The sequence below is a fragment of the Barbus barbus genome (genome assembly GCF_936440315.1).
Source record: "Barbus barbus genome assembly, chromosome: 41".
In the NCBI taxonomy this organism is placed as follows: domain Eukaryota; kingdom Metazoa; phylum Chordata; class Actinopteri; order Cypriniformes; family Cyprinidae; genus Barbus; species Barbus barbus.
In genome coordinates, this window is record NC_136719.1 from 6,333,440 (window position 1) to 6,350,620 (window position 17,181).

The 17,181-nt window shown below is 36.8% G+C and overlaps 1 protein-coding gene across 1 annotated transcript in view; it reads right to left on the reverse strand.

Annotated features, from left to right (window-relative positions):
• Positions 1 to 708: 708 nt before the first annotated feature.
• Positions 709 to 17,181, reverse strand: part of LOC306860447 (bone morphogenetic protein 7-like) — a 47,988-nt gene continuing 31,515 nt past the window's right edge. Inside the window, exons 2-7 of the mRNA XM_079402173.1 lie at positions 15,035 to 15,227; positions 10,579 to 10,727; positions 8,494 to 8,697; positions 3,237 to 3,313; positions 2,025 to 2,135; positions 709 to 1,298 (exon numbers count right to left, since the gene is read on the reverse strand). Coding sequence (XP_079258299.1) covers positions 1,149 to 1,298; positions 2,025 to 2,135; positions 3,237 to 3,313; positions 8,494 to 8,697; positions 10,579 to 10,727; positions 15,035 to 15,227 — 884 coding nt within the window. The 3' untranslated portion in view covers positions 709 to 1,148. The remainder of the gene's footprint in view (positions 1,299 to 2,024; positions 2,136 to 3,236; positions 3,314 to 8,493; positions 8,698 to 10,578; positions 10,728 to 15,034; positions 15,228 to 17,181) is intronic.

The following is a 17,181-nucleotide window of genomic DNA, read 5'->3' on the forward strand; positions in this document are numbered from 1 at the left end:
TCTAATACACACACACACATGGCAGCCGCAGGTCTCAGGTCACCGCTGGGCTATGAGGTGCTTGCTGTACTGAGAGAACAGCCTGTGTTTATTCAAACTTATTTATTGGGCTAAGCCTGCAGTAAAACACTATCAGAGTCTGGAATGATATCCCTACCTCACATGCTCCTAATAAATGCCCCTCTGTGGAAATAAGAAGAAGGGAATGTACTCTGCCTTTAACTTAAGGCAAGAGAATCAAATGGCAGGAAATCAATCTCATCTTCTTATTATAAAGAAGTATTTATGGCCAGTAGATTTTCTTAAAGGGATAGTTCACCCATATATGAAAATTCTGTCATCATTTAGTCACTCTCAAGTTGTTCCAAACCTGCATGAATTAATTTCTTCTGTTGACCACAAAGATACTTTGAAGAATTGTTGGTAACCAAACAGTTGACAGTAGCCATTGACTTCCATAGTATGGAGAAAAATAATATTGAAGTCAATGGCTACCGGTAACTGTTCGGTTACTAACATTCTTCAAAGCATCTTTCAACAGAAGAAATAAACTCATACAGGTTTGGAACAACATGAGAGTGAAAAAACGATGACAGAATTTTCATTTGGCAGCCGGTAATTTTGGAATTTTATATCATAATAAAATGCTTTGGACAATGTCTTTTTTAAAACAGTGTGGACACATTAAAAAACACACCAGACGACAAGGATGTTTTAGACTCCATGTTGGAAGACCAGGAAAATAAATACACTTTTGTTTCTTTCATTGAAAAACTATTTACACAGTAGAAAGCACAAGTATCATATAGAAGTGTGTACATGTGAGCATGTATATGTGTGCATACATATGTTGGTGTTTGTTTAAGAGAGATGTTACTTGTGAAATTTCCTTTACATTTTTTTGCCATATTTAAACATAAATTTTTGTACATACAAGACAGTTTTGCATATTGTCCTTGGTAAACGAAATCCTGGAATTGGCCTGAGATCTTCATTTGGTTTTGCTGGGAACTTGTTGGTGCTCCTTTTTATAAGCAAATGAGGAGCAGTCAGATATGTGCGTGTGTTTGTGTGCGTGTGTTTGTGTGTGTGTGTCTGTGTGTATCTGTGTGTGTGTGTGTGTGTGTGTGTGTGTATGTGATAGGATTCTAGTGGCAGCCACACGCTCTGACCACCATGTTGCGGTATTTCTTCAGAATGACATTGGAGCTGTCGTCAAAATACAGGACGGAGATGGCGTGGAGTTGTGTAGGGGCACAACATGGTTTTGGAACCGTTTCAGGGTTGATGAAGTGAACCTGAGAAAAAAATACAAAGGTCAAAGTTGAAGGTCTAAACAAAAGTACTTTACTTACAGTAGATGTTAGTTTTATGAATGCCAATATTACATGGTTTTAGTCAAATTGTAAGAATGACAATCTGACTCTTTGTGAAGTGCTTGAATCAAATCTGTCAACTTGTGTGCCTTCTTATTTTGAAAAAATCTTATACATATCTCTATTCTTATAAAAAAAAAAAATATATATATATATATATATACACACACACACACACACAGTAGCTATATTCAGTAACTGTACACACTACCATTCAAAATTTAGGGTACGTAAGATTTTTTTTGCTTGTTTTTGAAAGATTTCTCTGATGCTCACAAAGGCTGCATCTATTTGATCAAAAATACACTAAAAACAATAATATTATGAACTATTATTACAATTTTAAAGAACTGATTGCTTTTTGAATATATGTTCAAATGTAATTTATTCCTGTGAAGCAAAGCTGAATTTCCAGCATCATTACACCAGTGGCACATGATCCTTCAGAAATCTAATTCTAATATGTTGATTTGCTCAATAAACATCAATAAATTTGAAATAAAAACTTTTATAACACTATGAATGCCTTTACTGTCACTTTTGATTCATTTAATGCACGTTGCTGAATAAAAGTATAAAATAAAATTTTATAGATGCAGCTTTAGAAATATTTGTGATTAGCAGCTGTGGTAAAAGTACCAGACTTACCAAAGTCTGTACAATGGCATGGTTTGTGGCGTTCATGTAAGAATTGAGAGGAAAGGCACATTCTCCCATACAGTAATATGCAGCGTATCCTTCAGGAGCTATAATCCAATCCTAAAAGATGGACAGAGCACAAATCTGTTAAAATGACATCCACCTTCAGTCATAAAGCTTGAGCTACATCTTTCCCAAACAGATGGTCTTCAATTTCATAATGCATTCTGCATGTCAAATCACTCTGATAGTGAACAAAAAGATCACGATAAAGCGTAATCGTATTCTGCCCTCGTGTTAAAGTATGTGTAAAATATTATGATTCAAAAGGGAATTTGAGGGTAATATAAACCCACATGCAAGAGCCAGGTTCTCAGAGTGCTCGCCAGCTGCTCTGAGTGAGTGTTTATTTGCTATGATCCAGTAGGAGAGACAGATATGCTACAGGTGGCAAGACTATGGGTGTGTAAACAGAAACGAGGCTCTGTTATCTCTGCTTGACTGCTGGTGCTTGTACTCTTGAGGTAATGCAGCCTAATGGAGAGACTGACTTGAGCTACACAGACTCATAAAACGGTTTGAGCCATAAACACAGTGAGAGATAAAGTGGAATGTCGAGTGTGAAAGAGAAGAAACAGAGCTGAGAGAGGAAACCTAATGGAAAAAAAATCAGGTTAAACCTGATTAAGACCAGCAAGCTGGTTTTTGGAACATTTCAGCTGTTTTTTTATTGGTTCTGGGCTAGTGGTTTATTCGTCCTAAGCAGATTGACTGAACTTGCTACTGCCAATACATCCACAACATGCTGCTGTAAGCATGTAGAAATACTTCTGCTGTACAGATAACATATATGAAATAACTCCCATATATAGCATACATGAAATTATCCCATAGCAGATCTAAACAGGTGGAACTGGGGAGGTGGAGGGTTTCTAAAGTGCACTGCAACTGCTACAGCAAGCACTAGCTGAGTATTTGAATGTTGAATAGTAAGATCACTGGCTACTGATGCGAAAAAAAGAAATCAAGCAGCTGCGCTGTGTGAATGATGATGTTAGAAAATATCGGCCAGTGCCATCTAGAGTTTCATGACAGAACTTCGTTTAAATGAGGGGAAAGGATTTTTTAAAAAGCAGAAAATAAGAATGAGAGAGATGACTAACAAAAAAGAGAGATGAGAGAAGAGAAAAAAGAGAGATGAAGGGGTGAAGAATAACACACCTGCCATCCAAGGTCTCGAAAACTAACATACAACTCATGTTTCTTACAGGCTTGCTTCTGATCCGCACTGCTGTTCTCTAAAAACAAAGAGAGAGAGAGAATTGCTGTAATGATAATCCCTTGTGATGATGTTTAGAATGCAATGAAATCAAAAGTTTGCATGATTAGATCTATGTCTGTCAGTTTTAAGGTCATATGCGAGTGCAGTGATCTTCCAACAATAATAATTTGACTAAAAAACGGAAAGAGAAAAAAAAAAACACTATGCTAGTGTCCACCTACTGTTGAGTGTTGACAAAATATACATTTAGCAGATATGCGCATTAAAAATGAACCAGGGTTACGTATTAATAAGTCACCTTGTCTAGAGGAGTGTATATTAAATTATTAGAATAAATTAGTATTATGAATATTTGTGATAAAATACTTTTTAATATTATAATATTAATTTAGAATTAAACATTTTGATTGTTTTTTAATAAATATTCTCTAAAATGAGAACGTCCCCTTCTCCTAATACTACGTGTCACCAACTGGCAATAGCAAGTTGCAAATCATGGCTCATGGCTGTGACATAAACTAAAGGCTATTTGATATTTTAACAATACGGGATGTATAGTCCGCATGCTGGTGACATACTGTCGTTGCTGTTAGAAGAATGTTTTACACAGACATTTTCTGCTCAAACATTATTTCAAATATGGCCACTGTCTAACTTTTAAAATGTGTGAAGGGGTGTTGAAACTAATGCTAAACTGTGAGTGACATGGAGAAAAATGAGGAATAGGTCATTGAAGTTGCCTGGAATCATTATAACCCTCATACCTAAGCAGAACATTGACCCAGATTGATTTAATATCCATTTAACACTGTAATGCTATTACTGTGCAAAATGACCTGCAGAGAATTACACAGTAATAGGAACCACATGAACACATACACTGACGCACATACATTTTAGCTGTGGTTTGCCTTTGCCTTAAAGGGATAGTTCACCTTAAAATGAAAATTCAGTCATCGTTTACTCAGATCATGTCTGGTCCAAGCCTGCATGCTGTTAAGTTTTATCTTGGACTGTTTAATTGTCTCCTTTGGACTTTTTAATTGATCTTGAGCTGTGATTATTCTTAATAATTTGAGATTTTGTGTTTTATTTGCATGGAAAACGTGTCAGCATGCAGGTTTAGAATGACATGAGGGTAAGTAAATACTGACAGAATTTACATTTTTGGGTGAACTATCCTGTTAAAATTCTGAGCTCACTTTTATGTCAGAGTAGCCCTTACAGTTTTGGTTAGTGATAAGATAATCTACAACCGGAATTCCGGAAATGTTGGGACGTTTTTTAAATTTGAATAAAATGAAAACAAATACTTTCAAATCACATGAGCCAATATTGTATTCACAATAGAACATAGATAACATAAATGTTTAAATGGAGAGATTTTACGCTTTTATCCACTAAATATGCTCATTTCAAATTTGATGCTGGCTACAGGTCTCAAAAAAGTTTGCACGGAGGTAACAAAGGGCTGAAAAACCAAGAAATTTTTAAAAGATTCAGCTGGGAGAACATCTAGCAACTAATTAAGTTAATTGCCTCTCTAAGACATCCCTTTTATGTTACAGACCTGATGCCAGAGTCTCTCAGAAGTAAAGATGGGAGGCTCTCCAATCTGTGAAAGAGTGCGTAAAAAGATTGTGGAATACTTTAAAAACAACGTTCCTCAACGTCAAATTGCAAAGGCTTTGCAAATATCATCATCTGCAGTGCATAACATCATTAAAAGTTTCAGAGAAACTGGAGAAATCTCTGTGCGTTAGGGACAAGGCTGAAGAACTTTGTTGGATGCCCGTGGTCTTCAGGCCCTCGGACGACATTGTATCACACATAGGCATGATTATGTCATTGACATTACTAAATGGGCCCAGGAATACTTCCAGAAACCACTGTCAGTAAACACAATCCGCCATGCCGTCTGTAGATGCCAACTAAAGCTCTATCATGCAAAAAAGGAAGTCATATGTGAACATGATCCAGAAGCACCGTCGTGTCCTGTGGGCCAAGGCTTATTTAAAATGGACTGTTTCAAAGTGGAAAAGTGTTCTATCGTCAGACGAGTCCAAGTTTGACATTCTTGTTGGAAATCGCGGACGCCGTGTCCTCCGGGCTAAAGAGGAGGGAGATCTTCCAGTGTGTTATCAGCGTTCAGTTCAAAAGCCAGCATCTCTGATGGTATGGGGGTGCATAAGTGCATACGGTATGGGCAGCTTGCATGTTTTGGAAGGCACTATGAATGCTGAAAGATATCTAAAGGTTTTAAAGCAACATATGCTCCCCTCCACACGACGTGTATTTCAAGGAAGGCCTTGTGTATTTCAGCAGGATAATGCAAAACCACATACTGCAGCTATTACAACAGCATGGCTTCGTAGTAGAAGAGTTCACCTATAAGGAACATTTGGCGCATCATTAAACGAAAAATACATTTTTTTTTTTTTTTTTTTTAAAGTCGTGACGTATTGTCAAGTATGGTGACCCATACTCGAAATTGGTGCTCTGCGTTTAACCCATCCAAGTGCACACACACAGCAGTGAGTAGTGAACAAATCCACACACACACACACACACACACCGTGAACACACACCCGGAGCAGTGGGCAGCCATGCTGCAGCGCCCGGGGAGCAATTGGGGGTTCGGTGCCTTGCTCAAGGGCACCTCAGTCGTGGTATTGAGGGTGGAGAGAGCGCTGGACATTCCCTCCCCCCACCTACAATTCCTGCCGGCCGGGGGCTCGAACTCGCAACCTTTCGATTACTAGTCCGACTCTCTAACCATTAGGCCACGACTTCCCCGGCCGGGGATCATCAAAGATGACCACAAACTCTTCAGCTGCTGGAAACCTATATCAGGCAAGAATGGGACCAAATCCAAAACCAAAACTCCAGAAACTCGTAACCTCGATGCCCAGACGTCTTCAAACTGTTTTGAAAAGAAGAGGAGATGCTACACCATGGTAAACATGCCCCCTTCCCAACTATTTTGAGACCTGTAGCAGGCATCAAATTTGAAATGAGCCCATTTTGTGCATAAAATTTAAACATTTCCCAGTTTAAACATTTGTTATATTATCTATGTTCTATTGTGAATAAAATATTGGCTCATGTGATTTGAAATTCTTTTAGTTTTCATTTTATTCAAATTTAAAAAGTGTCCCAACATTTCCGGAATTCAGGTTGTATTAATGAAATAATGAATTTGACAGCAGTTTTTTAATCAGTGGGATTTAACTTGTTTATCTAATATAGAATACGCTTTGTTATTTATAAAACATAACGTTAATATTACGACTTACAGGCTATCTGCACAAAATTCCCCGAATGCAGAAGTGAACGTGTCTGCGCGGCTCTGAATGAACTCCTTTTGTGGACGTGTTCTTCATGCAACAACATGCAGAAACAGGGCAACTAAACTAAAAAAATTCACAGCGTTTTATTATAATAGTGTTCTCATTATAATGTTATGTATATTACAGTCCCAGTTATAGTTATTAATATTATGCATTGTTGTTTGTACTGCTCGCGCTCCTCGTTGATAATCACTGTACAATGAAGCGTTTTACTTCTGCGCGATGCATCTTATGCAAGACAAAATAATACACAATATATAATCCAGCTGCCATGCCATCACTTATACCCCACCTGATCAAAAAAATCCAGTCTTTAACTCTGCCTGTGTCGGTTTGAGTCTTGTTAAAGTTTTAAATCCCTGCCGCCAAAATGCTTCTCTGTCGGTCACGGATTATGGAAAGTGAAACTTAACTTAAATCTATGTGGTTGGATTTATTCACGCACGTTAAAATATTTATTTAAAGCTTCTTTCTTTACAAATTCTTATTTACAGCATTATCATAATAGGCTGTATATTAACTTATTGGGAGAAAACCAGTAGTTCTATGTGAAATCAGACATTTGAGCACCCCCATATAGCCAAAATGGCATGATCCTAACACCCCGCGAATATTCGACTGAGATTGGGATTCGAATCAGGCTTCACCTATCGAAGCATCGAATCTTCGACTATTCGGGGTCACCCCTAATATATATATATATATATATATATATAGTACTCAACATTTGCAGTGGATCAAAAAAGTTAATCAAAGTTGTCCTAAGGAAAGAACGGTATTTTTTTTGTTTTAGGACAACTTTGATGAAAGGTTTTGATCCACTTCAAATGTTCATCATCATCATCACCACTTAATTATTAATCTGATTTGGGTGATATTAGAAGCATATGATTTTTTTTGCCATGTTTGCTACTGTATATTATAATGCCATTGCATATTAAAATTGTAGATTAGAAGTACAATACATATATTGTGTACTGGACAATATTTTTATTATATATATATATATATATATATATATATATATATATATATATATATATATATATATGTGTGTGTGTGTGTGTGTGTGTGTGTATATACATGTATTTACTGTATGTGTACACACACATATACATATATATATATATACACACACACACACACACACACAGATAAGTGTGTGTATACACTGTACACAATGTATACAATGTGAACTGCTGAATGTACTGACAAGCATTTATGATGAACTAAATACTTTAATGTCATTTCTAGAGAAACTTTTATTGCATGTAGTTAAAATATTTGTAATGACACATTTGTAATGATGAAGTTGTAATTTATTGTAATATTAAAATTAACACTAAAGTTGAAATTTTAATCAAGTACTTCACATGATGTTGGTCAAAACATCAAAATAAGTGTACTTCTTTAAAATAAAAATATTAAAACAATGTCTCAAAATGGACTTTAAAGTAAAACTTGGCATTATTACAAACAGCACTTTTTAAAGAAACAGTGATATGAGTGTGCTCTCTTTAAGTACACTTAAGTGGCCTTTTATTTAATTTATATTGTATTATGTGCAAGTACAGCTTTTTTCTTAAATAATATACTTTTAAGATTTGAAAAGTGCAATGTAATTAATTGCACTTCTTTTTTACAAGGGATTTCTAATAATGAAATCATCAAGCAAAAATGATCATGGTATTTCCATGTTTTTTGGACATGGAGCCATAGTAAGTTTAACATGGACAGACGGTATTCTTTTAAGTACCTTTCTTTCTGATTTATTATTTCTATCCTTGCATTTGTCTTTCTTCACCTGTCTTCCCACTTCTGTGCTCAATATATTGAAAACACACACCTGCGATATTGGCAACACGCAGTGCCTCCTGGCCCTTGGTGGTTTTGGAGCGGTTGGGATTGCGCTGCTTGTTGCCGCCCTGTGCGGAGCGGATGCTGCGGATGTGGACCTCCGTGACTTTGAAGAAGGCCACCATGAAGGGTTGTTTGCTCTGGGGGCCGCTGCGACCGACCAGCCCCGCCACCCATGGGTTCACGCTCTGACCTGCAGGGGGAGACAGAGAGACTTCAGCGCATACAAAGACACAGTGTAGCATTCATTTACAATTAATTACTCTTTACTGAGATCTGAGAGGAAAGGAATACATTGTTAGTGGAAATGCTGACAGGTACAAATCCCAGAAGAGAAGTTATACAGGCCTCTTGAAAGACGTTTTTCACCTATGTAGCAGGAGATTTTTCCGTTTATGTTTCTGTGACAGTTTACTGGACAGTTTAGGAATCTTTTATTTTGTCAGAGCCCTGTGGCCTAATAAATCATGTAATATGCATTATATAATAATCAGTTTTTGCCAGTCACAGTCTTATAAATCAAGAGAATTGTGTAAGAGAGAGTGTGCGTGTGTGTGTTCTCCAAGAATATGCAACTTCTGATGTTTATTTTGTGTAATCTCTCTCGCTCTCAAGAGCGCTTTTAGTTCGCTGTTTACTCAGAAAATTCGTACACTTACATCCGTTTCTGTCTCTGTGCCATTCTGGACTCCTTTTACCTACACACCGGCTTTAATGTGTGTGTGTGCGTGTGTTTCTTACAAAAAGGAAGGAATGCTCTCTCTGTCTCCGCGCCGAGGTAAAGCCGGGTTGCCTACGGCGACAGGGTAGGCGTCCCGCAAGCATGTCTCGACAAGCTCGCTGATCTACGCAAGCCCCATAATACACTGCACCTGTTTTCTTACTAACACTTAAAACCTGTAACATCCTGTACACACACACACCGTCCTACTCACGCAGATATGGTACAAAACACACTCCCACTGCGGCTGGTAATAAAGTATGTGAGTGAAAAACAGTAGGTTCAATTCTGCATTAGTTAGAACGCATTTAGGACATCCAGACCAAGCACTGATCACATTTGACTGGATCTTCTTTTTTAAGATTATATATATATATATAGCTGGCTCTAAATGTTTGAGACTACATCGAAAATCAAATTGAATTCCAAATTTAGTATTGAATAATCCAATGTAAAATATGAATGAAATAAAAGGCCACTTAAGTGTACTTAAAGAGGTGTCAATATCATGACTGTTTCTCAACACACTGAAAGACACTTTTAAAAAGTGCACTTTGTGAGAATGTCAAATTAACAGTTTTACTTCAAAGTACATTTTAAATCATCATGTTTTAGCAATCTTTTGTCATGCTGTAAAGAATACTTGTTTTGATGTGTTGGCTAACACACTAAAGCAAATGATTATATTTTGAACTGCTGTGTGTTATTTGGTATTAAAGTTAAAGTACATACATTTTAAATGTACTAAACTGCAACTGAAATATATTTGCAATGTAGATCTCACAAAAATGACACTAAAGTACATTTTAATTCATCAAAGCTTGTCAGTGCATTCAGCAGTTCACTTTAACCATATTTCAAAGATGACAGAAATACAGTAATTATTAATAGAAGCAATTACATATAAAGATGTACTTAAATCCTACTTAAGTGGCTCAGACAAGCACTCTAAAGCCAATTACATTTAATACATTACATTAAATTCTCACCCAAGTAGGCCTATAATAGTACATTATTTCTGTAATAGCTCTTTTTTATTATTATTATACTAAAGTGCCCTGCTTTTTCACAATCTAATGCTCTTTGGATCTTAAATAGTAGTAGTAATAATAGTAGCATTCCTCTCCTGGTCTCAGACTTTTGGGTTTTCTTTGAATGGCCTGTAAATGCATAATAATAAATTGCCCTTCAAAGACACTGTAAACATTTACCGAACTGAACTGCATTGAACTTAACGAGTGCTCTGCAGTGTGGCCTCAGAACCGGTTTCATTTCTGCAGTCTCTGTCTGTGATGCAACATGATGTTTCATATTTTGACCTCTGTGACCTGCGGCATGTGCACATCCACTTACCGTCCAAACTTTCCAAAGCGAGCTGCAGGCCCAGATTCCCGCCTGGGTTCAGCACCCAGTGGTTACTGGTGGCTGTGATGTCGAACACCAGCCAGCCCTCTTCTGCTGCCCAGATCACCCGCGAGTCCAGCAGGAACAGATCTGAGTCCCTGATGGAGAGAGAGAGAGAGAGAGAGCATATGAGCCTGCTGAAAACACCAGCCTATCATACATCTCATATACAGCTGTTTGCACAAGAGAAAAGTAGCATATTTTATGTTTTATTTCTTTACTTTTAAATGAAGATGTGGGGTTTCAGTTGTTTAGCAGTGTCAGAAATAGAGTTATTACTGATGTAAAACTAAAACTAAACCCATAAAAACAACAAAATTCAAACTAAAACATACAAACAAATCACAGTGACAGATGTGTATCCAATCAAAGACGTAAGAGGTCCAGAGATGGAGGGCAAATGTAGTGAACCACAAGAAAAATACAATCAGTGGCATCCTGATTCTTTGAATGATATAAAGGTGTGACATTTGAATGATCCTGTTTATACAACATCTTCAATACTGTTTGTAGGAACAAAGAATACAGTCAAACTCCTTTTCTACTCTCATATTAACTGTGAATAACATCTGGTGACTTCATACAGTAACGCCACGAAGTCTTACTACAAATAGAAGTGTCAAAGCAAATTTATCCAGGTCTAAAAACATATATGATGCATGCTGATGAACTGCAAAAAATTATGAAATATTTCAGACTTCACCTTACAATTGTTTTCACCTTTTAATAAATTTTCATATTTTAATTAGGCCTCGAAGAAATATTTATATCAAGATGAAAACTTTTTTTTTGTATCTATTTTCACTAAATCTATTTTTAGCCTTTACTGGATAATCATGTTATAATATTTAATTGACATTATATAATTATTAATAATATATTATTATAATTTACATAATATTTTATTTAAAAGTTATATTCACAGGTTCTGCATCAAATGATTTTCAGTTGTGTAAATTAAAAACCTAAAACTTCATTCTCATTCTGTCAGGATGTGAACACTTCTACCTTTTTATGAGTTCATCTTATATTTAGTTTATTATATTATACAACTTCAACTGGCTGCATTAACACATTTTCACATTGTAATTAGAAAAAAATGTATGGATATATAAAAACAAATATTTAGTAATTATTTTTACTGAATATATTTTTAGCTTTTAGTGGACAATACTATTATAATATTTAATTCACATTATATAATTAGTTATTATATATTATATTATATTATATGTATTATATTATACTATAGCTGTGAAAAACATCTGGCGACTTCCATGCAGTAATAACACAATGTCTTACCACAACTGAAATTAATTACTGTGTCAAGGCAAATTTATCCAGGTCTGAAATGTTGATGAACTGCAAAAATTATTAAATGTTTCAAGCTTCACCTTACTGCATTAACCAATTTTCATGAACTGTTGATGTTGTACATTTAACCACTGATAACTGAAAATCTAATTATTTTCAAGGCACTGATTTGAATTACCCTTACAGTGAAAGAGACTGAGAAGGTGGCAGATAAAGTGAAACAGAGGGAAAAAAGTGAATTAAGTGGAGAAATGGGAGAGCGAGAAACAGAGCGCTCGCTCCAGATGGTAAGACCCTGGGGAGCACTTCATTTCCTTAATTGACAATAATGGCTTTATAAACGGCTGTTGATCTCACAGTGTGGCTGCCCTGCACTAAATCAAACAGAGGAATTTAGAGCAAGACAAGACGACAGCGTAAGAACAAGACTGAAATGCAGTATACAACAAAAGACAAGGGAACCGCTGCAGAGAGAGAAAGCACAGCAACTGGAAACACATGAACACACTTCAGATGTTTCAAAGATTCAGAGCAGTTCAGGTGCTCAGTGTGTGTGATCCAAACACCTGTTCTTCTAAACATTTGCCGCCTCAGCCTAATCCAGTCTCATTTATCCCTCCATTTTTGTCTCTTTTCTCTCCCTGATGGGAGCACAATGGGGTGTGTTGTTCCCCACAGACCTGTCGAGGCAACTGAGGCCTTCAGGAGGGGTCGAGCAGCGCGTAGGAGGAGCCAGACGTTCTTGAACCCAATTCACAGAGTGGGTCACGCCGATATTCTAGAAGGTCCCAAACGTGCGGTGAAGGGAAGCCCTGTGGCGCACAACTGATTCTTTGAGAGGAGAGCCGCTGAGTCGGAATAGGAAACATGGTGTGGTGAAAAAGTAAAGTTTGCATTGGGATGCTTAGATAGAGTGAGCACTGTGTGTGCGGCAAAAAGAAATAGACGGAAAGGAAACACAAATCAAAAGTGTCCAGCATTTACAGACCAGGGGGGTTGAGAGCATTACAGCCCTCAAGAGGAAAGGATTTTCCTTGGAAAAAAGTCACAGGCAAGAAACACACACCATAAAAAATAGTAAAGTATGTCCAGACCTACATGAAAACTGCAGACATTTTCCATATTTTTGATGCTGATTTGGGGGGAAATCTGCAGAATTTTGTTGTTGAGGTCAAAGGTTGTAAGTCCAATCACTTTTTCTAGTGCAAATTCAACTGTCACTTGGTAGAAGTGGACAGGCCGAGTGGTTTGTCTGCATCCTCATAATAAATGAACAAACCTACACAAGGTGGCAGAAAAACTAACCTAGACTTTTGGCATTTGGTCTTTTATAGTAGATACTTGACAGGAATGTTTCCTCACAATGATTTTTTTTGTCCATATGTATAAAGTTTTCTGATGTTTGGACAATATGATCACAAGATATAGGCTAATAAGTCATTGTGAGCCTCACCTATAAACATATCGGCCTATATCTGCTAAACAGTTAAGTGAATCCAAATTCTTTTGATACATTTTTGTCAGGAGCATGTCTAAATGATACGCACCAAGTTTTGAGCAAATCAGATCATTGGCCTAGTGTAGGACAGGATAGAAAAACCTTTTCGTCGGCCTCTCTTAAATGTGGGATCCCTCAAGGATTTATTATGAGACCCTTTTTTTTTATTGTACATGCTTCCGATTGGGTCTATATTTAGTAAACACGGAATATTGTTTCATTGCCAATGATATGCAAATATATGTAACAGTAAAGAATGAAGGCAACTCCTTTAGGGACTCTTCTTGGATGCTTTAAAGGACTTGAAAACATGGTTGGCTATGAATGTTCTGCACCTAAATGAATGTAAAACTGTGACTATTGTTTTTGCACCCTCCAATGTATCTGGGTCCATTAATATTGATTTAGGCCCTTTATCTATTTATGGTAAAAAAAAAAAAAATGTAGGTGTAATTTTTGATGACGCCTTGAAATTTGACAAACAGATTAATGGTGTTGTCAGATCAGTTTTTTTAACTAAGCAAAAGTCAAGCCATTTTTATCCTTTTGTGATTTTGAAAGGGTGATGCGTGCTTTTGTGTCTTCTCGCCTGGACTACTGTAATACCCTGTATGTAGGGATTAGTCAGTCCATGCTGGCATGATTACAGATTGTCCAGAATACTACTGCTAGATTGTTGACAGGTTGTTCGAAATGGCACCATATTACTCCCATTTTGTCATCTTTACATTGGCCTGTTATAGAATTGATTTTAAAATTTTACTGTTTGATTTAAATCTTTAAATGGCCTTGTACAATCTTATCTTTCTGATTTGTTACAACCTAACTCACCATCAAGATCACTCGGGTCCTCTGACCAGAAACTCTTGATTGTTCCTAGGGTGACTGTGGGGGGACCATGCTTTTGCAGTGATCCAAGAACTGCCTCTATATTGGTGTCATTTCAGTCTTTTTTCCCAGGCTTTTTTGCAGAATGCTGCTCAGTGGCTTGTTGTTAGAACCTGTTGTTTTTGTCGGATGTATATGTTGTATAACCTATGTGTGTGTTTTGTATGTTTATTTATTTTCTTAGAATCTGTACAGCACATTGGTCAACGTATTGTTGCTTTAAATTGTTCTTTAGAAATAAATAGCCTTGCCTTTTCAAAAAAACTCAATGGCCGAAAAGTTTACTTGTTATGTGCGTCCTCAATGCCTTCTGGTTTATGCTCATAAAATTTTGAAAAAAGTTTGGACATTGCATTCAGGAGATAATGGTCTGTTTGTAAAAAATTAGTGAGATCTTCTTGCCAGCAATGTTCCTAGCTGTTCAATGCAAAATTTGGTGAGGATTGGATTAACAGCCTGGATGAAAAAAACACTCTAAATCGCAAACAATAGCATACAATTTTTTTTAGCAGGGAATGAATCAAGAACATTATTTTTAGATTTTGTCCCTAAAGAAAATAGATTCTAGACCTCATGGAGTTAAAATAGAATATGCAAAGGACCTTATTATAGCGCCACCTAGTGTTTGACAGATGTGTGTTTGCTTGCCTAAGAGCCTTAAATATAACTGATACTTAATATCCATGGTATATTTTGTAGATGTACCTGTCTGAATGTTCTTCCAGCACCTGGTAGACGCTGATGCGGAAGGTCTCATTATCAAAGCGTTCTGGAACAAAGTCCTTGTAGATGCGGAACTCTGCAGCAGTCACTGCTTCACAATCCGGAATCTTGGACAGGTCAAATCGGAATTCTCTGTGATGGCGCCTCACAGGCAAAAACTCCTTATCATGTTCAACTGTATAAAACAAACAGTGAAAGAGATGCGTCCGTTTTATATCAGCACTTCAAAACAGTGTCAAAACGTTCAGTGAAAGGTTAGCTTGACATTTACACCGTTAACTCAAATGTCACCTTCATTTGCACTATTGCCGCCTGCAGGGCAAGTCAAGCCGCCCCTTTCTGGTTTTTCATGCATAAACACAGAGCACATTTCTAGACAGATGTTTGAACTCTCCAGAGCCACTGATTGAGACATAGTCCTGCAGACAGCTTTATGTGTCTCTTATTCTCAAGCCCTTTTTCACTACTGCCTCCATCATCTGGACTCTATGAGGCAGGAGGCATCTCTCACATTTTGCGAGCTTGGGACTTGATTCAAACTGGCTGACCAAATTGTGTTTACATTTTATCGTCTTGAAAACTGTCCGAATGTTTTTCGCAAAGAGGGCAGATTCTGACATTGAGCCTAGAGTGTTTTGGTAGCCAAAGAACTGGAATTAAAGGGATCATTCAACCCAAAATGAAAATGCTGTCATCATTCACTCACACTCATGTGTTTATAAACCTGAATGATCTTCCTTCTTCTCTTGAAGACAAAAGAAGATGTTTTGAGGAATGTTCATCTTTCCATATACAAGCTTACAGTAAACAGAAAGCCTGACAAGTCTTGTAAAAATCTCTTTCTTTCAGTTAATGGCTAATTAGTCACTGATTTTTATTTTTATTTTCGCCTCCATAACTGCAGCTCCACATTTGGAATACCATGATAATAACTGACAGAATTTTCATTTTTGAGTGGCCGTTCCCTTTAAAACTGAATCATTACTGATTTACACTTTCTTTACTTTACCAACACTGTACACTTAAAAATAAAAGTCCCAAAAGTGGGGTTTTGCAGTGATGCCATAGAAAAAAAACATTTTTGGTTTCCCAAAGAACCTGCCTTTCAGTGAATGTCAAGTTTTTATTATTATTGTTATTATTTTCTACTGGTTGCACATAATGAACTTTACAGCTTGATATACTGTACAGGCTTAATGTATTTGGTGTGCAATGTGTTGTTCACTGTGTATGTGCACAGTAATATTTCAGATACATGTATCGTATGATAAGATGATGTATGAAGAACATGTTTATGTATACAATGTGTTGAACTCTCACTTTTCAGTGATTGATAAGCTCTGTCAGGAACTGAAGATAGCTCTCTGTGTCTCTCTGGCTCTTGTTCTGTCTTTTATCACTGTGTGAGAGTGCTACACACACACACACACACACACGCACACAGAGAGACAATAGCAGCCTTGTTGACTCTTCAGTCAGTGCATCAGAGCCAGTGAGAGCAGCTGTCATCCTCATACCTCTACTGAGAGCCGTGAATCATGGTCTGAAGAGACTCCACTGTGTGAAAATGAAGCTGTATGTTTCTCTTTAGACAGTTCCAGAGTGGGATCTATTCTGGTGGTTCTCAACTGCCTTTGCTTCAGGATCAGGAGTGTGACCCAGCACAGTACCAAAATGAGTTGTGTCAATGACATACAAGACAGTTCATGATTAAAAGAATATATCTTTTATAGTTCTTAGAAATGTGCTCTTTGTATTCATTTATTGACTTTGACACAGTAATAAGGGTCTGCAGGGGTTGTATTATTTATATCATATATTATATATAAAATAAAATGTCCTGTTTGTTTTCTGTATTTTTCTGCATGTTGGTCAACTTTGTGTTTGAGCATGACTTTGTTGGTTGCACCACTTGTGAAGAACTTGCAATGAAGAAGTTTTGTTACAATGTCGTTTGTTAAAATGTTAAAATAAAAGATTTGACCCATTTATCAAATCTAAACACACTGACATTTACATATAATTTTAATAATAAAAATGAATGAAACATCTTTGACAGAAAAAAAAAACACTAAAACAAATTGAGGTTATCGTAGTACACACAAAGCCTTTGATATCAAAAACAAAAC